This window comes from Biomphalaria glabrata, chromosome 5, assembly GCF_947242115.1.
Source record: "Biomphalaria glabrata chromosome 5, xgBioGlab47.1, whole genome shotgun sequence".
Taxonomy (NCBI): Eukaryota; Metazoa; Mollusca; class Gastropoda; family Planorbidae; genus Biomphalaria; species Biomphalaria glabrata.
Genome location: NC_074715.1, coordinates 26,148,314 through 26,174,255, shown reverse-complemented (window position 1 = coordinate 26,174,255; position 25,942 = coordinate 26,148,314). Strand labels below are relative to the sequence as shown.

Here is a 25,942-nt window from a genome sequence, read left to right as displayed (position 1 = left end):
GCATCTTCAATATCTTCTTTGATTATGTTGCTATGCGACTGAGGGCAATGATTGGCCGAGACAATTTGACAATAATAAGTTTAAACAAGTCATCTGTTGGCATAATCACAGATTAAAATACACCACGGGGATTTATAAATCTAGATCTAGAAGAGGCAAATTTCAATTAGTTTTATTTTTCATAATGTAAACACAAACGAAGTAGGCTAGATAAGCATTCTACTCTTGCAAAAATGACAACGACTACGATTTTGTCATATAAACGTTTTAAGGGCGCACCTTTTGGAACACAAACTGCCAGGTATTGTTTATGTGAATGTTTAAAAAGATTTTTTTAAATGCCATTACCAGCAGAAATACACATCTAAAGGACTTTTTGAAAATATATAAAATCAATTAATAAATATTATTGTCAGTTTGTTTTTTTGCAAAATAAAAATGAATACATTTTTAAAAATGTTAACTGTTTAAATTAATCCCTTGATGATATGGTTATGATCTTGACTTTTTAAAAATTATTATTATAACCTTTTACCTTTTTTGCAATTTTCCTGATGCAGTCAACACATGTCTCATTGGAGTCTAGCTGTTGGTTGAATATTATTTTTGATGTTATAAATTGTTTTAAGGTTTACATGTTTCAACTACTGACTAAAAGATATTATATTTAAAGGATATCATGTTTTTGAAATACACGGTGTGATAAATTATTATGGTAAATTCAAACAAATCTTTTAAATTGTTGACTTGGAGTTGAATTAAGTTTCCTTTTTCATAGCATCTTTTGTTGTTTTCTTTCCATCTTAAAAATATGTGATACAATCTTTGTAGGAGTTATTTGAACCCTCTAACAGAAAGAATTTAGCAGATAGCTTAGTATTATTCACAGTAAATCATGGTAAATACAGACAGAACTTGAAATTTTAAAGTGTTAAAATAAATTAAAAGTTTTCATGAAATCTGCATATTGATAGCATAATTAAGAAACCAAACAAAGCATTTGTGCAAATAAAAAACAAAACATCTCATCTAAAATGCTATTTAGCCTTAGCTCCTACTAGATTTATGCCTTCTTTGTTTGGGATCCCTGAAGAAGACATAAAGAGCTAAGGAAAGAGCCAGCTACTAGGTAGATCACAACTGATTTTTTTTTTGGTTGTATTTGAAGCAGACAAAGCAGTTGTTACATTATGTTATTATCACTTGTATCTGTGTTTGGATATAGCTCAAATGTTTGTGCTTAGATCTTTGCAACAGTTCTCCAGTTGTATCATTTGGAAGCCAGTATTATAGTTGACATCTGAGTATATAAAGAAACACATTTTCACTGTACATAGGTTTGATGTTTCTGGTGTACATCCGAAATGTAAAACTGCAGGAGGATACACAGAAATCCCTTATGACAGAAATTACATAGATGAACTGGTAAGTATATACATTTTTTAAAAGGAATGTTAAAAGTAAAATTATTAAATCTTTAGCACTCTTTTATGTACATTTGTTAATCTTGTATACGATATACAATGAAATCTAGGTCATTTAAACTTATAGATCAATAAAAAAAAATCCATATTTAGTGAAAAAAAAAAAATTCAATTTATAGTCAGTTTTGCCTGGTTCTGTATGATTTGAACATTAAAAATCCTTTGAAGAATAAATACAGATCTTCTACAATTGAACTGAAAATCCAAGTGTCAATGAAACTCTTAGCAATGGAAGGCACTCCTTGTTCTCTTCTACTTTGAATCAAACAGATTCCACTGTAGGGCAGTTATCACAAAGAAGCCAAGAGTGCCTTTTTCACCTGCACTGGCTCACTCACTGATCCCTAGTGTGGTGATTTAAAAAAAAAAAAGTTCAACTACTCTTAATCTTCATGTTGTTCAACAAGATTTTCAGTTGACGACCTTGGGAGATAATCTTGGTTGAATATATCATTTCTCACAATATGTTAACACCATAAACTAGGGGTGCACCGGATAGTACCTTTTGATATTCGGCCAGAGCTGGATACCTAAGTGTCTTGTAAATAGCTTGTGTTGCTGAACATTTTACGAAACTGTTAAATAACATACCTATATTGGTTGGTATTAACTTTTTTTCCTTTTATATATACCTTATTGTTATGTGTGTAGGAGGGTCAATATAAAATATGTTAGTATATATTTAACTAGTTACTAATGTAAATCTCTCATAAGTATAGTGCAATCTGCATTGTATAGTGGTCAGATGTATGTGTTCATGAATTTCAGACCAACAACCTGGTCAGATATATTTAGTGAGCCTACACAAGTAGTCGTAGTGTAGTGTGTATAGTTGTTTGTGTTAGCCATCACACATTGTTTTTTCCTTGGGCATACGCACGCAATAGTGTTGGGTGGTCAGTCAAAAAAGATAACACATTGGCATGGTCAGTCAAGCATATAGATAAATTATATCCGTCCACTAGTTACAGAGGTCAAGGGTTGTTTTTTTTACAAACCAGCATATTGTTTCTTTGTTTGCTAGATCTAACTGCGGTACTATTATTCAATTTCTTTTATGCGATTTTTAAATTTACTGTAAGGTTTTCCATTATTTATTAAGTCAAAAGAATTAAACAATGAAATTAGCTTTCTTTCTAAAGGTTTTATTACAAGGCAAAAATACACACAAGGAAACATGCACATCTTTGTTTTATTTTATTGTGCAAAGAACGTATGTAAGAAACATTAAATGCAAAGAACGTATGTTAGAAACATCTTCCTTAATTATTACTTATTAATTATTTTATTCGTGGTTTCAGTAACTGTTACAAAAGGGAACTATAGTAAGCCTATGGATGTCAGGTGTGTAAAAGTCGTCCTGGCCTGATACACAGTGGCTAAGTACGCATCTTAAGTAAAAAAAATAGTAATAACAAGGACTTAATTGACTGTCACAAATTACTAAGAATATCGTTATCAAATCAAGACACTTAACTGCAGGAGTAATATTCAAGTTAACACGTTAGAAAAAGTATTTAACCGTAATATTTATTGACAGTGTAATTTCCTTTGTTAGCACGTTGTGTTTTTTCATTCTGGCTTAAAAATGGTCAATGTCTATCAATAAATTGGGTGTCAAGGACCAAAGAAATAAAATAAAGAGTAGAGTGTGTTTAACTCTCTATTTAAAGATAGCCCTGGTCATGTCTTTTACGCTAATATAGATTTTTTTCTACAAAATAATTAGTTACTGACTTACTGGGCTATATAATCTAGCGGTTTGTGTTCTGAGTAACTAAAGGTCACTCGTTTAGGCGTGTGATCTTTAGTCTAGCTTACTAATTGAGATTTATGTTCAAGTAACTCAGCACACTTGAAAAGGTGTGGCCTCTAGCCCAGCCACATGATTCAGATTTTTCTCCAAATAAGCAAACTCTTTGTCCGGATACCAGTGTAGATGTTTGGCTTGAAGTCCAGTCCACCCCCCATCAAGATTTACTACTAAGTAAACAAACCTAGATCCCTCGTGTGACCTCTAGAGAGTGCTTACGTCCATCGTCTCTGACTTGTGGTCACCTGTCAATCAATGAACTCAATGTGATGGGCTAAACAATTAAAAGGGGGAGGGAGTTGTTCATCTGGAAATATGTCTGGTTACCTAAGTAGGGGTGTGGCTCTTGAAGTCCAGCCCCCCTAATAAAAGATTAACTACTACGTAAACAAACTCAGTTCCCTCAATAGGTGTGACCTCTAGAGAGTGTCAATACGCTAACATTAAACCTACGTCCATCGTATTTAACTTGTGGTCACCTGCCTATAAATAAACTCAATGTGATGGACTAAACAAATAAAAGGGGGTGAGAATTGTTTATCCCTACCTCTGGAGATATACCCGCACAGCTAGACAGAAGTCTGGTCAGCATGACATAGTCAAGGAATGTAGCATTTTAACATGTTAACTAAACCTACTCAAAGGTCAAGACAAAATTTAACAAATGTGCCAGCCATTGCTGCTCTGTATGTAAAGCGCATTTATGATGTAAAGTTTCATTTCTATCTATATTAACACGCCTTGTCTTTATAATAAACGATGTATTGTGCATATTCATAATGGCTCTATTTTTAAACACATTATTTTGTTTTAATATAAACATTAATACATTCTACAACAGACATTAATGAAACGAGGTCCACTTTATATATAGCTGAATAACGCCGGATAGTGAAAAAAGGCCAGATATTCAGCAGAAGCCGGAGCAACTATCCGGTGCACCCCTACCATAAACTATAGTTTTGTATAAATGTAACTATAAATGTAAATATCAGGCTTTGATTCTACCACAGAAATATATTCTGTCATGTTCAAAATATAAGAGGTTTAAAAATGTGGTGCAGAGTATACCATGCAGCCAATTAAATTAGAAACATGGTTAGCTTTAAAATACTATACCCTCACAACAACCACCAACTCTGTAGATGTTAGCAAAAAAAGTTTATGTTTTATATCTTCATAATTAGTAGTCAGCATGAATATTGTAAAAAAAAATGCCTCTCTGTTATTTTGGCTATTGAATGTTTTAATGTTTCCAAGCAGAACATTTGTCCATGTGTACCAAAAGAAAACTGCTTACAGAGATCTACACGTGGGGAAAGTTATGCCACAAAAGGATCAAATGTAGAAACTATAAAGAATATAAGTAACTTGACCAAATCTACCTTGTCAAAATTGAATCTACCAAAATCAAAGAAATGGGAAGTTGATTACATTAAAGATAGTGTTGTAGACAGGAAGATCATTGACTTAAGAAATAAACTACACTGCTTCAGAAATACTTGCAATGTGGGGAGCAATGAAATATTTTTTACAGAAAATGTTTTACTTTCAAAAAAACACAATGCTGAGTCTTTCAATGGGCCAAAAGATAGTATTACACAACGCTCTGATCAACTCTTCTACTTAGCAGCAGGTTTACAAATTAACTTGAATAGGTCTAAAAAATCTGATGGTAACAGTAATGCATCAATAGCACAGACCTTACTAAATCGTAATGAAAATTCTAACCCCACTGATTCTAAACCAGGTGAAGAAGATGATGATGAAAGTATCCTATTTAAAGGTACGGATGATGTCTCTGATAGATCAAGAAGTTTGAATCAATCTGAACAATCTGAATCATCTGATCATGAAGAAACACAATCAGTAATCAATAGGGAAGAAACAAGAACAAGCCAAAATAGCATTCCAATCATTGAAGTGGAAGATATTTCAGCCCCATTGAAAAGTGCACTGTCCAAAACAAAAAAACTCGAAGAATCATCAAAGAGAGTTTCCTTTGAATCCCAACTGACAACTGATCATGTTGAAGACTCTAAGCAGCATGCATCGATTACTTTATCCTCTCGACCTTCACTAGATGAAAATGTCCTTTTTGACACAGAGAGAAGGAGATCTTCAGTAAGATTTCTAATTCAAAGAAAACTGTCTCTGACTGATAAAATAGATGTTAAAGTTGATGATGACATCATAAAACGAACCTCGATTATCTTTAGTAGTAAAAGAAATTCTGAACTAGAAGAAGCAGAGTTAAGTAAACTAAGCTCTTGTTATGAAAGTGACTCAACTAGGCATTCCCTTCCAGAGTTGGAAGACTTTGCAAAAAGTTATGTTAATGAGCTAGTTGTAGGTATCAAGAAATCCTGGAATGATCTTGATCATACAGGTAGAGCTCTAACTTATCTGGAGGAGCCCCAAAGTCACACCTCACGTAAAGTGTCAGAATCTGAAGGATTTCATACTGATACTACTGTTTCACATGGCTCTTTGAACAAACAAGACTCAAAAGGAACCAGCAGCACAAGCATTCATTACAAATCTTCAACAGACAGCTCAACAGATGTTAAAGAGGAAGAAATTCTACAGCTTTTTAATGAAGACAGCCGTTTAGATGTTCCTCCAAATAGTTCTTGCCAACTTGAAGAGTTCGTAAGCCAATCAAACAAGAGAAAAAAAGAAAAATTATTGAAGGCTCCTTATGAATCCTGTGAAGCCTACTTGGTATTATTTCCTGTTTTTCATTTGATCTTTTTTTTTCTTCCATTTTACTTTTGGTGAATTAATTATTTTCTACCTCATTATTGAAAACATTTTAATTGTTCTATCAGCTTTTGTTGATTTGCTTTTAAGAGAGTTTTTATTTGAGTTCATAATGAAAAAGGTTTGGTTTTATTGCATTTCTTTCTTTATATTTAGCTTTGAATCATGTACTTTCTTTTGTTGGTTTAATACATAAAACATATCTGTACAACAAATATTTAACACAGTTACTTAGATAGATAAGACTATTTTAGATGAATAGCTGTGTTCAATTATTGAAATAAGTATTTTTTCCAACAACTTTTACAGTAGTAATCCAATTAAAGTGTGAGAGATAAACATTCCAACTTGTTTGAGGCTCAAAACTTACTTTGAACCATTTTGGTTAATTGGGCTGCAAATAGTCCCTATAAAGATTTGGTGCTCAAGAGGCAGGTTAAATAAGACAATTCAGTTAAAAGAGATAAAGAGTTAAATTTACGTCATTTATTCTTATTTATAATTCATATAACTTTCACATTGTCAGTTTTAAAAGACTTACTGAGACTTAGATCCTCTCACACCTTTTGGCCTCCATAGAAATTGGTTTTCAGTATTGTATGCAGGCTCTCAAATGATGTCTACTGCTCTGAGATCATCTGTGAAGGAGTACCGCCATGTTTTATGAAGAGGTCCCTGTTTATGCTTTACTCATTTCAGTCTCCATATTAATGCTAAAGTTATTCTTGTGGTGCAATCCATATTGTTGGAGGACATGTCCTGCAAACCTCATTTGACTGTTTTAAAAGATTAGGAATTTATTAATTAGAAGGCTCAATAAATAATTAATACATTATTAGTATACATTTGTGTCCAACTTAAATGAGTAAAGTTAGAGGATAATAATGGTACTAAAAACAGTATCTATCTTATTTGGCAAAGATATTCAAGTTAGAAGATAATGGTACTAAAAACAGTATCTATCTTAGTTGGCAAAGATATTCAAGTTAGAAGATAATGGTACTAAAAATAGTATCTATCTTAGTTGGCAAAGATATTCAAGTTAGAAGATAATGGTACTTAAAACAGTCTCTACTTAATTGGCAAAGATATTCAAGTTAGAAGATAATGGTACTTAAAACAGTCTCTACTTAATTGGCAAATATATTCAAGTTAGAAGATAATGGTACTTAAAACAGTCTCTACTTAATTGACAAAGATATTCAAGTTAGAAGATAATGGTACTTTAAACAGTCTCTACTTAGTTGGCAAATATATTCACTTCATAACTAACTGGAATTTCATTTTCAGAAAAGAAAACTTGGACCAGGTGTTTACAACCTGATGATATCAATAGATGAAGACAAAAAAGTGGAAGAACAAGCTCCAAAGACAGGATGGGCTCGCCAATTAGAATTAGAAAGACTGGCTGCACTGCCACATCTGCTCTATAAGGAACAATGGGAAGAGAAGAAAATGTTGGTAGGGAAGCTATCTGACTTTTGCTTCACAATTAGGAATTTTGTTTTCAAGACGCTTTTAGAAATCCTTATTTTAAATGAACACTTATCTTTGAAATTAATTTTATTAAGATCAATTTCATTTAGATTATTAGATATTCATTTTCAATTGTGTAAAAGCTTAAAGCAATTACCATTATTATTTTTCTTATAATCAATATTGCTCTACAAACTTTCAAGGTATACATGTTTGGTAAACATTAATAAGCCAATGTCATCATCACTATCAAGACCTTGAATATGAATCATTGAAAATAATAAGTTTTGGAGATGACTAAATGTGATGGAACATTTATCAATAAAAAATAGACTGCTTTTACTCCCCTGACCCCTCAGTTTTATAACATTTCATATGCTTTTTAGGAATGCTAAAAAATTATATTTTTTTTTATAGCAAAAAAAGCTTGGGCCTGGATCTTACAATATTAAAGATTTCATTCAAATCAACAATGCCAAGCCTCGCAGTGGACGTGGTATATGTGAGAACCTTGCACCAAGATTTGAAAATAAGCATATGGTATGAGTTACATATGTAGTAAATATCTCTTCAATAAGAAATAGTGCCTACATATAACTGAAATAAATTAATTTTCTTACATTTTTCTCTGCAACATCTTCAATAACAAAAATTCCATTCATGATGTTGACATTGTAGGTTGAAATGTTTAATTTCTAATCATTATCATTTATTTATTTGGAAGTAATAATATCATGTTGTTGTGTACAATAGTTATACATAATTAATAGTCATTGATAATACAGGTTATATGGAATGGAAGAATTTTTTAAAATAAATTTAACATAGCAGTGCTATTTAAAAAGAACTGCTATCTTTCTTTTTTGACAAAAATTAAAAATAAATAAGTAGATTAAGTACTATTTCCAGAGTGCTACTCCTGGCCCAGGCACTTATGGGATTGATGGCATTCCCCAAAAAGCCATGGATGAAAAAGCTAAGAAATCTGCAAGCACAAAAGGGATTTTAGATGCTGGAGATCGTAAGCGAAATTTACCCTCTATTGTAAGTTAATTTTTTTCTATTTGTTTATCACTGTCTAGATTACAGTTATGTTGGTAAACTTTTATTATTTATAAAGAAAAAAATAGCAATTCCGAAAAATCAAAACATAAATTCATTACAGCTATTATTTAAAAAAAATAACGAACAAGTAAAATATAAAAAAACTATATCTACCAATAATGTGCAAGCTTTTTCCCTTATTTAATATCAAACAAAATAATTAATTACCAATAATATAATATATATTAATTATAGATTTAGCCATATGTGAATACTGAAGTATTAGTTTCCCTTGTTGCTTTTAAAGATAATAATGAATTACCAGTAATTAATTTTCTAATTAGTTACTTTTTTTTATTGATTCATCTATTGTCTATGTCAATGAATAATTGTGCAAAGTTTCAGCTTGATCCGAGAATGGGTGTGGGAGAAATAACATGTAAGCACTTTTGACCAGACAGAGTGAGTTGATATAAGCTTTGTAAAAACAATAAATGTTTTTTTTATTTTAGGGTTCTCATCTTGGCCCAGGAACATACAACCATACATCTTGTACAGAACAGCTGTTGAATAAAGTCACAGGTATAAAGGGGCCTTACAATTTGTTTTCTTTAGAAAGAGATGCAAAAACAGTCATAGGCCACCATGCAATTGTGGTAAGTACTGTCGGTAATTATATAAGGGTGGATGCATAGCATATATATTTTGTAGTATATAGACAGTAATTTGATATAAGCTTTGTTATAACAAGGTTACAAAGACAGTTTGTGTGGAAACACAAATTGAAAATCGGCCCCCAAAGTGGTCCACCCAGGCAGGTAAAAAGGCAGGTTTCAATATTATCAGAAGAAATTCTATCAAAGACAAATGACACAAAACAATGGAGAAATAAAGGTTAACAGATCTCGTGTGGTGCCCCAGCGGTCCAGCAGACCAAAGGATAGGAGAAAGTGAATGTGAAGTTTGATGTGAACCTGGCCTAACTGATGTCTTATAATGAATATCTAATTGATCTAATTGTTTTGTAAAGGGCCAATCTCTTATTCCTCAAAAATAAAACATTTCTGTAAAAAAATTTTTTTTTAAAATCTGTTCTTTGGTTAGGTGTTCTATAATTAACCAAAGACCGTAGCACTGCAGTTCATGAGATAATATGAAAAACTACTTATTAATTGTTGTTTTAAATTATATCTGACTAATATGCATACTAAATAGATTGACAAAAAATCTACAACTGTTTGCATAAATGTGTTAAAAATATGGTAAATATTCATCTCCCCTAATAAAGAGCCTCAAGTGTTTGTTACTATTAATAGTGAATAGTTGTAAAAGTGGTGAATTTTTATGAAAAAACTGCTTGCATAAACGATTTAAAAAATTAGATTTTTCGCTTTCAGAAAGAAAAAAGTAGCCGTTGCATCAGAACTTTGAATGGTCTAAAACAGTGTGATGTCGGATTTTCACTATCTTTTCTAGTTTACGAGATCTAAACGGGACGGATAGACAGACAGACAGGCCACACAAAACTAATAGCGTCTTTTCCCCTTTCGGGGGCCACTAAAAATACAAATGTGCATATCAGGATATACACACTTTACCACACCATAACATTTTCTCTTGGTTAAGTATAAAGTTATACATTTTCTTCTCCATTTTAAAAACTTTATATATGGCAATACAGTCATATGCAAGTTATTTCACAAACTATATAAGCTGGATTCTGGCAAAAATAGAGAACTTCAAACATGGTTTCTCTTCCTCCCAACAGTGGGAGTAATGTACCTCAAAATTTTTATTAAACAGTTAGGATAACAATTTGGGCTTATCAAAACTTCAATGAAGCCAGATTAAGGTTGGTACCTCCTCATCTAATTGATTTTCACTATCTACAGTGATATCACCACAGAACCAAACCATTAGCCCATCTCAAATGAGGGCATGGTGATGATGGTGTTAATATTGGGTGATCATAATCTTTGGCTTTCTATAGGTAGTAACAATAACTGCAAGTCAACAGCTACTTCACCCTGCCTTCATCCTAAGTTGAGAATTAAAAAAAAAGCTTTAAAACTCACTAAAGACTCTCCAGCTGGGTTTTGAGCTTGCTGCTGATCTGTTGGTCTATTTTTCAATGACCATGAGCAATGAGGGCAATGAATGTTTTGAATGCTGTATGTCACACTTTTCTGTAGTCAGGAAAAATAAAAAAGTAATTTATAAATAAGCAGAATTTTGAACAAAGCTTTATTTAATACAGAGACCAGCAAACCTAGGTCCTGGACAATATGATGTCAAATCTTTTGTGGATGAATTAAATAATGAGCACAAAAGAAGTCATGGACGATTTGCTAAAGTTGATCAGTATCCAGATACATTGCTACAGGTATTATTAAATTATATGTACATTTTTAATTATTTCAGCTGTCATGGACATAGAACATAGTTTTAACATGAAATATTTCATTATATTAATTTGAAAATGCATTTTGTAAAATTTGTTATTAAACGAATTGTTTTTTTTAAATTGGAGAAATATACATCATTCAATTTTTTTCTTCAGTGACCATGGCCAAGCCAAAGGACCTTAAATTACTTTTTTTTCTTGTTTCAAAAAGAATTAATCGACTTAAGGTTTCTTGAATCTTCTTAACTACATTTGTTTTTTTATTTTACTTGTTTATGCAGACTACATTCAATTATTCTCTCATTGTTAATTAAAAAATGAGTCATTTTCATTAGGTTTTAGTACTACCTTTTATTTGTTAACATTTTTTTAAAATTTTATTAGTCAGCTGAAAACAAAACATTTTTTATTAGGATTTTCCAGGTCCTGGAAGTTATGATGTAAAACAACACAACAGTAAATGCTCTCATGGCGTCAACATTCCAGGATTTCTTTCATCAGCAAAACGTGATGATAAATTATCTCAAAAATTTTTTACTGGGAACTATGTGAGTATTTAATCTTACAATACTGTAATTTTAAAATCAATGAATGATCATTATTGAAAGTCAAATGGCACAACATCTCTCTTATATCTACTTCAAAGGGATAGTTGTATCACATTTAATTCAATAACTTGCTAAAACATACATGTTGACAAAGTAAAAGCATTCTTAATGGCATCAATTCTTGAACTATTAAAAATAACTTTTTTTTTTTATAAATTCCATTTTCAATTTTAAAAAAAAAAGCGTTGGAAGAAGTGTGTCTTATTATTAATCTATATGCAATGTCATAGAAAAATTTCACTTTGTATTTAAACAGAATCCTGTTGGCGCTGGAAGGTATGATGTACAAAAATATGAGGAGGCTCAAGATGTTAATGGATGCACAAGTTCTTTCAAATCTAGAACAAATAGACCAAATCAAAAACTGTCCCGATTTCTTCAGTAAGTAAATTATTAAATAAACTTAAAAGATACCTTGAATACAGCTTACAGGCCAAACATCATCACATTCTAAATATAGCTTGAAGGCCAAACATCATTATATCCATAAGGTAACTTGCTGGACAAACATAATCATATCCTGTATGTTACTTAAAGACCAAAAATCATCATATTTGGAAAATGGCTTTGCAGCAAAATATTGCATATTCATATCATAATGAAACTTAGAATTTTTTTTTATTTATAAGTTAAGACAATCATTTTTTAAAGTCATCTTAGGTTACACCATATGCCTGGTAACCATATGCTTGAAGACGTGTGCACTGTGAACCTTGCAGAAAACTCTTTGTTACAATTTAAGCATGACTTATGGATCACATCATGTTCAAGGAGATATTAAAAATCTACTAAATGGTAGTTCTTTAAAAGCAACAATAGACAAAATTTTACTGATTTGTAGAACCTTATTCAGTCATATTTGTATAATCATCTGGTATATACAGATGCCCTTGAAGGGCAGCATGCATCAGAAGGGTGGAAGCATTCCTTGTGGTGGTGGAACGTCTTCTGCAGCTCAATGTACATTCAATTTGTTCCAGCCCATTGTGGTCTGGTCAGTCATCAGAGGGCTGACTTTTTAGCAAAGTCTGCGGTGCAAATGGCAAAGTTACATGATGAACCATGCACTCTCCAGAGTGTAAGATCCCTAGCCGACATCCGATTGTTAGCACTTTGGTACGACAATTGGGATGCTTCCGATAAAGGCCATGAGCTCCAAAGGCAGTTGAGTAGACCAGACCAAAAGGACGCGTGATGGCAGCTAAATCGTGTGGAACAGGCTGTCCTAGGCCAGTTCCAATTCAGACACTGTCCAATAAGTGCTTACTTCGGACCATTCTGGGAGAATTACGACACATGGTGTTGATAAATTATGTATCATCTAACTGCTAAATCTCTCAGTAATTTCTGATGTAAAAGAAAAAGACTAAACTTCCTTTTCTTAATAACATTTTTAATAAACACAGTATATACAAATTTTGGTAACAGAAAGTTTTTCATTCTTGGTAACAGAAACAAAATATCATAATGCAAATAAAACACATTTTGGTAACAGAAAGTTCTTCATTCTTGGTAACAGAAACAAAATATCAAATAGCAAATAAAACACAATAAAACACATTTTGGTAACAGAAAGTTCTTCATTCTCGGTAACTGAAACAAAATATTAGATTGGAAATAAAACACACACAAGGTGTTAAAAGTGAATCACACAATATATAAAAATAAAAAATATAAAAAAATTCATCCAAACCTAATTAAGAAATACTCATGAATGGTTGATTTAGAGAAAGCTTTTACAATTGCCACTATTTTTCATTTAGAAACACAATAAGCAAGACATTTTTTTTTTAATTTATAGAAATATTTTACCCAGTTCATTATGATATAATTTAATTTTCAGAGAAAGACTACGAGCTAAAGATATAAGTCCAGCAGACAAAGCCAAATACATGGATCCTTACAGAATGACACGTTCTATCACAATAATGTGAAATAACAGATGTTTCATAGCTGAAAAATTTGATGGACAATAAACAATTTGGTTTTTAGTACTAAAAGAACAATGGATGCTTTTTAAATCTTCATACATTTTTTTTAAACAGCTCAGTGCAACATACTGTTAACATCTTGATAAATAATGTAATGTTTATTTATTCTTTTCATGCAACTAGAAATTATTTATACTTTAGATCTCCAAAAAATGTGATTTGAAAATACCAATTAGCAAGCTACTTTCGGTTTAACTAGCAATTATGCTGCAGTAAAAAGTAATAAAACAATGGACATAAAAAGTCATTTCAAAAGATAAATGCTCTACCCTTTTCGAGTAATATATATATATATATATATATATATATATATATATATATATATATATATATCTTTTACCTTCTCTTTAAATCTGGATCTGATGAACTGACTATGTATTTCAGTATTTCCAGACAAAAAATGTGTCCAAATCAGTCACAGGCTGACAAGAGTTGAAAATAATTGTTGTATTCAAGTGGTATTTGTTAAAGTAGCTCAAAAAAAAAAAAAAAAGAATCTCAATGGAATTATTCCTAAATTCAATTCCTGTTTTATTTCAGTACTAGAATTATTTCTTTTCCCTATCATATGAAAAAAATATTCACAAAACATTAAAGCAATTTTATAACAGTTTTATTTTTTTTCTTCAAGACTGAGATTAATTACAACTGTATTTCATGCTATTTACATGAAGAAAAGTTTAGATTTTCAGTATTTCTATGTTTTGTTTTCATTGTGTTTTCTAAAATTATTTCTAATTTCTATTTTTCCTTCAGTTTCTGTGTTCAACTATTTACTCAATTCTCCATTCAGTATTAAAAAATATAACTGTTTAAACTGATTTTTTTTGTTATGTTTATTCTCATTCATTGCCACCTTTTAATATAGTATTTATTTTAACCTGTGATTTTAAGATTAATTTAGTAAAAATAATAAATTCATAATTTTGTTAACCATAAAAGCAATATATCTATTTTATAAGTGAGATTTTCAGTACAATGAATCATTGAAGATTTCAACCATGTTCAAGTGGATTTTGGTTTGTTTGACTTTTAGTACATATATATTTTTGTCACCCACAAAAGTTAGGATTGGAGTTCTCTTTTGTTTTAATTATCTTGTTATAAATAATGAGATGTTTTTAAAGTAGCAGTTCTCCCAGAGCATTAAATACAATGGTGACATATTTACCACTGTCTACTATCTCTTTTATTTTTGTTGTATGGATATTCAAACATATGAATTTTATCAACATTGAAAATACAAACTTTTGTAAATGTTATAAATGACTTATTTCTATGGATCAACAAGTGAATGAGTTTAGCAAATTATTTTTAGTGTTCCAGATACAAAGACAAATTAATGGTTACCATTTATACATGAACTTATTCTTTTATTTAGTTTCAATATGGTTGCCAGATTTCTCAGTTTGAAACAGTTTAAAGCCAAGAAATTGAAAATAAAAAGTTGTGCATAATTTGTCTATTGTTGTTTTTTTACCCAATGGTTATTCTAAACTACAATACAGAAGCTTTCAATACTAGGGGAAAAAATACTTTATTAGCTGCATACAAATTATAGTGTCCATTTTGAGATTTTGTGACTTCCTAGCCATTTTTCATTCATATTAAATGAATTGAATGTAGAGAGGTAAATGATCATCTTGTTAGCTTCAATGATAACAGTATTTGTATTGGATACAAGATGGTAGAGGGCTACAAAAGGCACAGTCTAGACAAATGAAAAGCAGCATTCTGTTTTTTTACAATGCTATGGTTATATTGAAACAAGATAAAATTTATAAGCAATGATCTTTTCAGTTAACAGTTTTAATTATTTACAGGCTTACGTCCTCATCTGACCCCACACAACTCTACAGTCTGGAGCTGGGCAAGTTTTTTTCTCCCCTTGCCTTGAAAACAAGGACTTGGCACATTTTAGGTGAATCTTTATTCCACAGTTGGCACACGTGTCCCCCTGAAACAAAGTTTGAGAGTTATTATATACAAACTATTTTAAAAAGTGATGTAAAAAGTTTGTTCATTTCTTATCAAAAATGTATATTGAAGTGCATACTTAAAATATTATTAAAAAAAAACACTAAAATTAGAAAAGGATAAAATGTATATATGATAGAAGTAGGTTGTTTGCATTCATTGTTAGGCCTGAAAGCTAGATACAATTAATACTTTTTAAAACTAAACCCAGTACCTGACATGTGAGTGAAAATATAAGTATCGTGATTTAGGGCGCAAAAAGGAATAATAATTGTACATACAAACACTGCTTACTTGTTTTGATTAAATCATATAATTACTAATTAAAATGTCTTTTCTACCAAAGATAGCAGGAAGTAATTTATCAGTTTTACAAATACATGACTTTGACTTTTATTAACTTGTTTTTCTTGGTGCTGGAAATAAGGTTTTAAAAAAAACATTTCAAGTAACCAAATTAATGTTTAATTGCTCAGTTACTTGGCTGCACTATACAGATTAATGGATGGATACAATTATAATACCTAGACACTACATATTTAAATGAAAGCAGTTAGACTAATGAATTTTTAATTCCCTTTTTATAAATTTAAATATTCATTACAAAGAATGTTCAGGTGGTTTTACACTAAGCTTGCATTAGAAACTAGGATCATAAGAAAACCAATTTTCTGAGAAACTATTATCAATGTCTAGAGTAGAATTAGCTAGCTTATAACTTTCTTACTACATTTGACATTGTTTTCACAAATTTAATAAAGATTGAAACTGCATGAAGAGAACACTCAGATTCCTCTGACTTGAAGACAAACGATACATACCAAAAGACAGATCTTGGAGCAAATATTGCAGAGTTTGATGAACTCTGAATAGACATCTTTCAAATATTGGTCCAGTTCAAGTAGACTTCGAACACTGAGAGATATTTTACCATCTCTGTCCTGAAAAAAAAATCACATGTAATAGAATTTTAGCCACCAATTATTTCAAAATTAACCCAATCAACCCTATTTCCGGTTTCTAAAATCCTTTACCATTGACTAAGCAAAGAGATAGTAACTCTGAATAAATAAATTTAAAAATATAATACTAATAAATAAATAAACAACTTTAAAAAATAGAACAATATGTCTAGTTAAAAAAAAAATACTTTTACTACCTTAAGAATAAAAAGATTAAAAAATAATGATATCCGGGGTGGGGGTTATGGGTACTTTCATTTTTAAAATTCTTAGAAAAAAAAAGTATGCACATCAGGTTTTCACAAAAAAAAAAAGTTTTAAACAAGATATGAAGAGCTCTTATTATAGGTATTTTTTTTAAACTGTCGCTAGCGCCACTATGCAGACTAACGCATCCTATCACGGTAGGATCGATAGGGTTAACTTTTAATTTTGATAAACATGACACGGTTTTACAAAAATGTATTCAAACTGAAAAATAATTAGCTTCATAATGGACTTTAATAAAATTATCATGAAATTTAATTATTTCAGAACATACTGAAATAAGAGTCTTTGAAAATATCACTGCACTGGAAATGTACATATTCAACTTACTTTTCTAATCCATTTGTCTCTTTCAAACCTGTCAAATATTTCTTGAGCTTCTTCTTTGCCAATTCTTTTTTCCACTTTATCAGTTAATGATAGAGCTGCCAGTGAACCAATTTTTCCATCCTCAGAGTCCACTATTTGCTCAATCTAAATCAGATAATCAGTTCAATGTTAAAAAGTTGTTGTATTGTTTGTTTGTAAAATGTTTTTGGATGTTCCTTCAGAGCTGAAGATAATTTACTTACTAGTCCAAACCTTCCACAGAAGGATGGGGGGTGGCAGCGGGCAGGGTATGAACCTGGGCCATCAAGACGACCGAACAGTAGTCCAGCCCACATACCACATGACCAGGAAGCCATCCTTGATTCATTCAATAATTTTACAAAAGGAACTAAAAGTAAAAGTTATGATCAAAAAATTTATTTTTTTGTTAACACCAAAAAACATTTAATAAAGTTCCCCTTTCAGACCTTGCGATCTATAGGGCAGATGATGTAAAGGTCATCTGTTTCTACAGCCTACGGTTAACGAGAGTGTCATTTGGCCAGCACAATGACCAACCGCCTTTGCTTTTCCCCAACTAATGTCAGGTACCCATTAGAGATGGGTGGACTCAAGAGTCGCCCGAAGATCCCGAAATTAAAAATCCCAGTCTTCAACAGGATTCAAACCCTGGTTCGAAAGCCAAGTGCTTTACCACTTAGCCACCATGCCTTCTAAAAAATATAATTTACTGTACCAATTTCTTAAAAAGCTCCAGTTCACTCTGTGTATAGGTTGATGAAAGACGAGATATTGGAGTTTCAACAGTATTAACCTAAAAAAAAATAAATAATAATTTATAAATAATAGATATAAAAAATAAAAGGATAAAGTTGAATGAAGTGTATTGCACTGTGTAATAGTTTAAGCACTAGCATTACATTGACTAGAATTTAAATATTTTGAAACTGGAAAACTGAAAGTGGTAGAAAGAAACAGCATATTTTGCAGGAGATTAACAAGATGCATCTAGAAAGCCACAAGGTGAATTGGTATTACACACTTTGTTATGAATGCTTTACAGTACTTAGGTCCAGATGTGTTGCCCACTATTGTCTGGTCTCTTATAACAAATAAATAATACAAGCAGTATGTCTATGAGTTTCTAAATAGTGTTTTTTTTTTCTATGACATAATGTGGAAGTTGAGAGATGACTGTATAGTAGTGGATTTAAAAAAAAAATATTAATATGAATAAATTATAAACTGTATCAATCCATTTTTTTTTCTACTTTACTTACCAAACAATAAAAATTTGCACCATCATCTTCTTGGATTCCTTTTCTAATTTCCAAATTAAAAGGTGCTATTGCTTCATTAGTAGAGTGTACTAGATTCAACAGTTCTTCTGCAGAGTCTGTTGGCACATTCAACTCTGAATGTAAATATAGAATTAAAAAAAACACAACATATAAAATTCAGGCCAGGATTCTGTTAAATTGGCACTAAACTCATTAACTCTTTCAGTGCGCGTTACTCTCATGGAGAATTTTCACATGCACAAGTTGCATTACCCAGAGTGAGTAAATTGGTATAAAATATTTATTTCACTATTATTTTAATGTTAAACTTTTTATTTTTCTCTCTTCATTTTTTATTTATTTTTGGAGTGACTGTTTTTTAGTGGCCCCCGAAAGGGGAAAAGACACTATTTGATTTGTGCGGAATGTATGTCCGTCCGTCCCATTTAGATCTCGTAAACTAGAAAATATAGTAAAAATCCAACATTATAATATTTTAGACATTTCAAAGTTCTGATGGAAAGCTACTTTTTTCTTTTCTGAAACCGAAAAATCTAATTTTTTAAATCACATATGCAAGCATTTTTTTATACAAATACACCACTTATATAACTAATCACTATTAATAGTAACAAACAGGGGAGGCTCCTTAGTAGGGGAGATGACTATTTACCATATTTGTAACACATTTATGCAAACGGTTTTAGATTTTTTGTCAAAATATTTTTTTTTACATTTGTATTGCTAAGTTAAGTAAGTTCTGTTATTCTAACTACTACATTTACACAAAAAATGTTTATCCTTTTTTTAAGAGAAAAAATCTTTTTAGTATGCATATAAGTTGGACATAATTTAAAACAATTAATAAGTAGTTTTTCATATTATGGCGTGAACTGCAGTGTTGCACCATACCGATAGATATGTTTTTTTTACGGAAATCTTATCTTATCTTATATGATACAAACATTTCTTCAAAAAAAGAAGACGATTACGTCATACGCATCATGCACATTAACCAATGACCTAAACTCCGCCAAGTCACTGGTTTTCCTGGCTAGCTCAGGCAACCCATTCCATGCTCTAATAGCGCTAGGGAAGAAGGAGCTTTTATTCTAGTTTGTCCTAGCATATGGAATGAGGAAATGTTTTTTTCTTGAGGAATAAGAGATTGTCCCTTTACAAAACAATTAGAGCAATTATATATTCATTATAAGACATTGGTTAGGCCAGGTTCACATCTAACTTCACATTCACTTTCACCTATCCTTTGGTCTGTGGACCGCTGGGGCACCACACAATATCTGTTAACCTTCTTTCTCCATTCTTCTCTGTCATTTGTCATTGATAGAATTTCATTCTGATGTTCTTTCTGAAAATATTGAAACCTGCTTTTTTACCTGCCTGAGTGGACCACTTCGGGGACCGATTTTGAGTTTGTGTCTCCACAAACTGTCTTTGTAACCTTGTTTGTTTTTTGTTGCACATTTAATGCAGGAACACTATTTAAAAAAAGACTACATAGTATTAGTTGGTCCTCTATTTTAGTACATTTTGCTGGATCCAGAAAGAGTGTAAATAATACAATATCTAAATGTATTTGTTCATCTTTTATTAAATTGAAAGTGATAAAATGTGTTTAGTTTTGTGACTGTCAATATTCATAGCTACTTTGCATAATTTAAAAGTTAAACTTTTCAGTATATTGGAGTTTTTGTTTTTATATATTTCCTTTTTTCATATCAGTTTAAACTAACAAGAAAAATATTTTCTTGAATAATTTATTTTATTTAGATTTGTTAGATTATATAATAAAATAAAAGAATGTGAATTTTGTTTTATTAATTTTAATAGTTTATTTGAATGTAGAGAAACAACAGTATTACAAAGTATTATTCCTTGCTCTCTGACTCTCTCAAAAAAAAAAATTGACTACATATCATCTTTTTTATGCTAATAGTTTTTTTTGTATATTTAGACCATGTCTAAAAAGAAGCGGAAATGATGTAAGGCATATTAAAAATAAATTGACTTAAATGTTTTTTTAAAAATATGATTCTTTTTAAAGCTTTATATAGACTGCAGCCTTTTTGGGGGAAAATTGAAAATAAAATACAAAAGGTTTGATAGAAAGCTTGCAGTGGTTAGGTTGCAAATCTGTCAAAACTGGTTCTTAATGAGCAACTAAGAGGTAAAGGAACATGTGTAAGAAATTTCTTGTGAATCCTTATGACAGTTTAAGAGATCTCTTAATCCGTCAGTCAATGGTATTTTGTGCCTATAATATATAGATTATACCATATTCTAGATCTAGACCTATATTAACTATAATCGATGGCTATATTAGATTAATTATTATATAGAGTAATTTTTGTCTTCCTAATACCACATACTTTTTATATTAACGACCACTTCACAATATTTGTTAAAATGAGCCTTTATTTTGATAACTATGATGGAACTAGTCTATTGTTGTTGTACATACTCCATTTCTTTATAGTTCATTCACCTTTAGTTTCCTTTACTCTGAAAAACAAGAGTTTTTATTTACATGGGCTCAAAATGCACTGGTAAGACTGTCAATTTTTTTCTTCTAGGTCCAGAGTTAAGGAGATTTTTTTAGACTTATCAGCTAAACAAAACCTATCTAAAATACTTCTAAATAGGCATGGAAACACATGCACTATGTATATGGGATGTTCCAAATATTTGTTTGTCACTATCAATGAATTCACGAATGCTCTTTATAACTACCAATGATACTAACGCTATTTTAATGTTGAAAATGCATAACAAAGGGATATAACTCAAGGCAGGGAAATGTACTTTTCTTTAATTTATTTTGTAACATTTTCTTACTTCATTTTGTTTTTGTCTTAGATGTAAAACCAAGTGTCATGTGAATGGCTAAAAAGAAAGGGAATATCGCTAAACATTGAGCTAATGAGGAACATATGTATGAAAAAAAAATGTTTTTATGAGTGGCACAATCTTGCTCTCCCTCTCTTTATAAATAAATTCTATTTTGTCTCTCCTTGGTGCCCTTACTATTGATCGATCAGCCTAGGTAGGTACTAAGCCTGGTATCATCAACACAGTACCAGAAAAAAAACGTAGCAGGAGAGACAATTATTGATAGGGCTAGACATGCAGAGTCACGCAGTTTTTTTTGGGTCAACCAGGTAGGCCACAGTAAATGGCCTTTTGTAAAGTTTGTGGCATTAGGGTTTAGCAGTGAACGGAGCAATTGAGAGTGTAAAAGGTAACACTGGCCTGTCTGTATTGAGTTGGAGTAAAAAGAAATGAAAATAAAAAAAAAACAAGGTTACAAAGACAGTTTGTGTGGAGACACAAACTCAAAATCGGCCCCTGAAGTTGCCCACCTAGAGTCTTCACGAGGAATCGAACACAGGACTTCTGGTTCCAAGTGCTTTACCCCTCAGCCACAAAATCTCCATCTATTCATTTAGCGAACACTTATATTTTTTAAAATAATAATTATTAACCTTATCCATTCATTCAAAATTAATAACATGTAACATGTAATATAGAGAAACTACAAAAGATTTATTCTTCTTACAAAGCTAGATAAATTGGCAACAAGAAAAGAAAATTAGTTCTAGATCTAGAAATCATCATCATCAGCTTGAGAGGCTCAAATCCTCTCTTGCAAAAGCCCTGGACAGAAACCCTGCTGTCTTGCGTAGTGCATAAATGTCGCCATACAGGTTGAGAATTTTGGGTTTCCCAGACCTGTCGAGACGGAGATCAGCATGTCTGGGGCAGTCAAACAGAATATGAGGCACGGTTTCCTCTTCTTCCTCGCAGCAGGGGCACCGTGAATAAAATTTGGCCATAGCCGCGAGAAATATGAGCCAACAGGACAATGGCCTGTCCTGCACTGTGCTATAATAACTTGCTCAGGCCTGGGCAGCCTCCACCACGGGAAGTGCGGTCAGGGCGCCTCATGCACTCCCAGACTCCACAGGCTTTTTGGGACTTGTCCCAGGACTCAAACCACTTTTCCATTTCTGTTTTTTTGTATTATAGCCAGGGCTTGATGAAAGCTTACAGCCTGTTCAGTGGGTGGAATTTGCCCTCCCTGGTGGGCCAAATAGTCTGCAATTGTGTTGCCAGTCACACCTATGTGACTCTGTACCCGCTGCATTATTACAGGGGTGCCATAGCGTTGTTTAATGTTATGTGAAGCCATGATGACAGTGTTGATATTGGGGGGGCCATGGTCTTGAGCTTTGCAAAGCCTGTAGTACAGATTTTGAGTCAGTGACCACAACAATCTGTGTTGCCCTCAAATGTCCCTCCCCGAGTTGAGAGTCAATGACTTTTAAGGCTTCACAGACTGCCATGGTCTCCGCATCAAAACTGCAAACACTACCACATGGTCCAAAGATTTTGACTGTGTAAGAGACAAGAAAGTCGATGTAGGATCCATAGCCTGCTCTTTCAGAATCTATTGATGCTGACCCATCAGTGTTTGCAAAAATAGCACTGGGCTTGAAGGTATTAATGGTCCCCAGAGCTAGGATTTGAAGGTCGTTAGATGAACAACTTAGCTTAGTGGCATTAGGGTCTACTAATTTCAAGCGTATGTCTGGGGTCGTTGGGCGACACCAAGGGGGAAGGGGATGAAAGCGTTGAATGTTTTGTCGGTTGGTGGAGAGGCCAGCTTCATCAGATAGTCTAGTGGCATGATGCTTAAAAGACTGCATCTGGATACGTCTTCTGCATCTGCAACCATCCACTAGTTTTCTAGCTGGGAGGTATTCATCCAGCCTTTTATACCGCTCATAGCAGGTCAGTACTGACCTTTCCCTCCTAAAGTTTAGTGGACCTATATTAGCCATTATTTCAGCCGCATTTACTGGACTTGTCCTAACGGTTCCACAGACAAATCTTAGTGCTTGGGACTGTATTTTATCAAATTGTTCAAGAGCCATAAATTTGCACAGGTAGGCTGTAGTCTATCTGTGATCGGACTGCTCCTAAATACAGGGATCGGAGCATGTCTGCTCGGGCTCCCCACTTCGTGGATGCCAGCTTCTGCACAATGCAAAGTTTCCCTGAGGCCTTTCTTACAACATCTGGATGTGCTCACACATTTTTAGTTTGCGATCTAAAGTTACACCAAGGTACTTGGGTAGCTTTTCCATGCTGAGAGCCACTCCGTTGAGGGAGAGCTGGAAAGGTTGCCCGAGAATGCCAGTCCCGAGCGTCAACAGAGAATAGACCGTCTTGGAGGTGTTTATTTCTAGCCTCCATTTTTGTGTGTATGAGCAGAGCGTATGGAGATCTTCTTGTAACACTTTTAGTATAGAGGTTGCGCTCCTTCCGGATTTCCAAAGGACAATATCATCAGCATATAGCAGCTTTCGGCATTTTAGCTGAGCTGGTAGGTCATTTATGAAGGCCGTGAAAAGGGCGCATGACAGGACGGAGCCCTGGGGGAGGCCGTGCTCGAGGGTCATTTCCCCTGAGACTTCTCCTTACATCCTTGTTCTTATTGTACGTTCTTGTAGGAAGTCTCTAATCCAGTAATATATCCGTCCCCGCACCCACACGGCTCTTATCTTATGAAGCAAACCAGGCCGCCATACTTTATCATATGCCTGTTTTAAGTCAATGAAGACTACGTATGTGCTTTCTGTCCTTTGGAATCCACCTGCTACGCTCTGCACAAAGATGTTGACTTGGTGGTCTATAGCGGACATTCCAGATCTAAGACTAGATTTTATCTTATCTTCTTATCTTATATAATACAGATGTTACTTCAAAAAAGAAGATGATTACGTCATGCATTCAGTCATGCATGTTAATCAATTACTTAAATTCTGCCAAGTCACTGGTTTTCCTGGCTAGCTCAGTCAACCCATTCCATGCTCTAATAGGACTAGGGAAGAAGGAGTATTTACTATTTGTACAAATTAGTCCTAGTATATATATATGGAATGAGGAATGTGCCTTTACTTTGTGAGTATTTTATTAAATTTTGTTTTTTTGTATTTGAAGATTATTGTTCAGTGTTTTATGAATAATTATAATTGCTACTTTACTTTTGAGTCTTCTGTCCTGAAGGCTTTCTAAATTTAGTGATTTTACTTAAAAAAAAGGTGTTACTCTAGTCCTAGTCAAATGTGAATATATCTTACTAGTAGATCTAGATTCCTAATTCTAGATTGACTAGATCAGTGATGCCCAAAATACGGCCAGCGGGCCGACGTGGTTCCATCCGGTCCGCCGAACCGTTTGCACAAAGTGTAGAATATACCTCCCTCCAAAAAAAATAAATTTGAAATATGTATCTTTACCTACGTTAGGCCCGAACTTTTTCTCTGATGGATTGGTACCATGACCTTTAACGTGTGTAGCCTACGTTTATGAACCGAAGAAACTGCAAGTGGGCTCTGAATTTAGAATCTACCAGGGAAAGTGAACGGATCTTTACTTTTTTGTGTGAAACATGATACTATCCAACTTATTTGGTTTGTAAAAAAAGTGGCCCTGTTTATAAAACAACAACAACATATAAACGGAATCCTAAAACAAATATGACGCCATTCGTGCTTTGAGCTGTGAATAAAGAGAGTTAACAATTGGAGATTGGAGGATCGATGGGAACATTTACCAAATAGAGAACAAAATGAGTCGGTGGTAAATGTGGCTACAATTCTACAACGATATTCACATTGTATGTAGAAACGTCAAACCATTTCCCGACACGTAAAAGCAAATATAAACTTCAAATATCCAATTAATTAATCAAGCCATAAATTTAGAGGTTCCTAATAAAATTGTTTCAGGTCTATTTCATTTCATTTTTGCACATTTTCAGTCATGTGGCCTGTGACACGAGTGTCGGAAATTAAAATGGCCCGCAGGTAGAATTAGGTTGGGCATCACTGGACTAGATCATAGATTAGTTAATTTAATTAATTTAATTAAAATTAGTACTAAATCTAGATTATTTTCTAGATCTATGGATGAGTCGTATGACTAAGTCTCATAGTCATAGACTTTAGAAGTCAACTAACTACTAAGACTAAGTCACCTAAGTCAGGCTAACTGCCGCTAAGGCTAAGTAGATCTAGACATTCTAGATCTAGATCTAGTAAGTAAGTGTCACTAACTTGACTAGGTAACGCCTAACGGTGACTAACCGCTAACCCTAGCCCTAAGTAATATATAATATAGTAAGTAAGTAAAGACTTAGACTAAAGTAAGTATCAACTTGGAATTATCAAGTATCATTACTATCATCTCTAGGAATAGATATAAATATATTATTATATATTAGTAGATCTAGATTAATCTATTCCAACTAAATCTAATATTTACCAAAAGCCAAAAGTATTACCTGTCAGCAGCGTTTTAACTTCTTTAGTGTCCAAAATTCCTTTGGACATAAAACTTTGTAAGAATTTTTGTTGTTTTAAATTTACTTTACTTTCTTCGTTTTCCATGATGATTTTTAAGTTGTGTCAGTATTAAACTTATTTAAAGAAGAGCTAAGAAAAAGAACAATTTGTGT

General features: G+C 32.5%; 2 protein-coding genes across 3 annotated transcripts; one reads left to right on the top strand and one right to left on the bottom strand.

Moving 5' to 3' along the window:
* Positions 1 to 4: 4 nt before the first annotated feature.
* LOC106061810 (uncharacterized) lies at positions 5 to 15,040 on the top strand. 2 transcript variants are annotated; one of them, XM_013220033.2, is made up of 11 exons: positions 5 to 301; positions 1,338 to 1,425; positions 4,561 to 6,021; positions 7,351 to 7,521; positions 7,954 to 8,076; positions 8,446 to 8,580; positions 9,093 to 9,236; positions 10,838 to 10,963; positions 11,398 to 11,532; positions 11,849 to 11,973; positions 13,436 to 15,040. In XM_013220033.2, exons 1-11 carry the CDS (start codon positions 234 to 236, stop codon positions 13,524 to 13,526), a joined length of 2,667 nt encoding a protein of 888 aa, XP_013075487.2. In that variant the 5' UTR covers positions 5 to 233; the 3' UTR covers positions 13,527 to 15,040. The 2 variants fall into 2 exon arrangements, with proteins under 2 accessions (XP_013075487.2, XP_013075479.2); XM_013220025.2 differs by having other exon boundaries at positions 4,558 to 6,021.
* On the bottom strand, positions 6,329 to 25,908 carry LOC106061827 (non-structural maintenance of chromosomes element 1 homolog). The gene is made up of 8 exons (XM_013220043.2): positions 25,769 to 25,908; positions 18,400 to 18,533; positions 17,856 to 17,933; positions 17,120 to 17,263; positions 16,382 to 16,501; positions 15,413 to 15,540; positions 10,656 to 10,766; positions 6,329 to 6,836 (listed from the first exon to the last, which is right to left on the bottom strand). Exons 1-7 carry the CDS (start codon positions 25,872 to 25,874, stop codon positions 10,757 to 10,759), a joined length of 720 nt encoding a protein of 239 aa, XP_013075497.1. The 5' UTR covers positions 25,875 to 25,908; the 3' UTR covers positions 6,329 to 6,836; positions 10,656 to 10,756.
* Between the last annotated feature and the right edge of the window lie 34 nt (positions 25,909 to 25,942).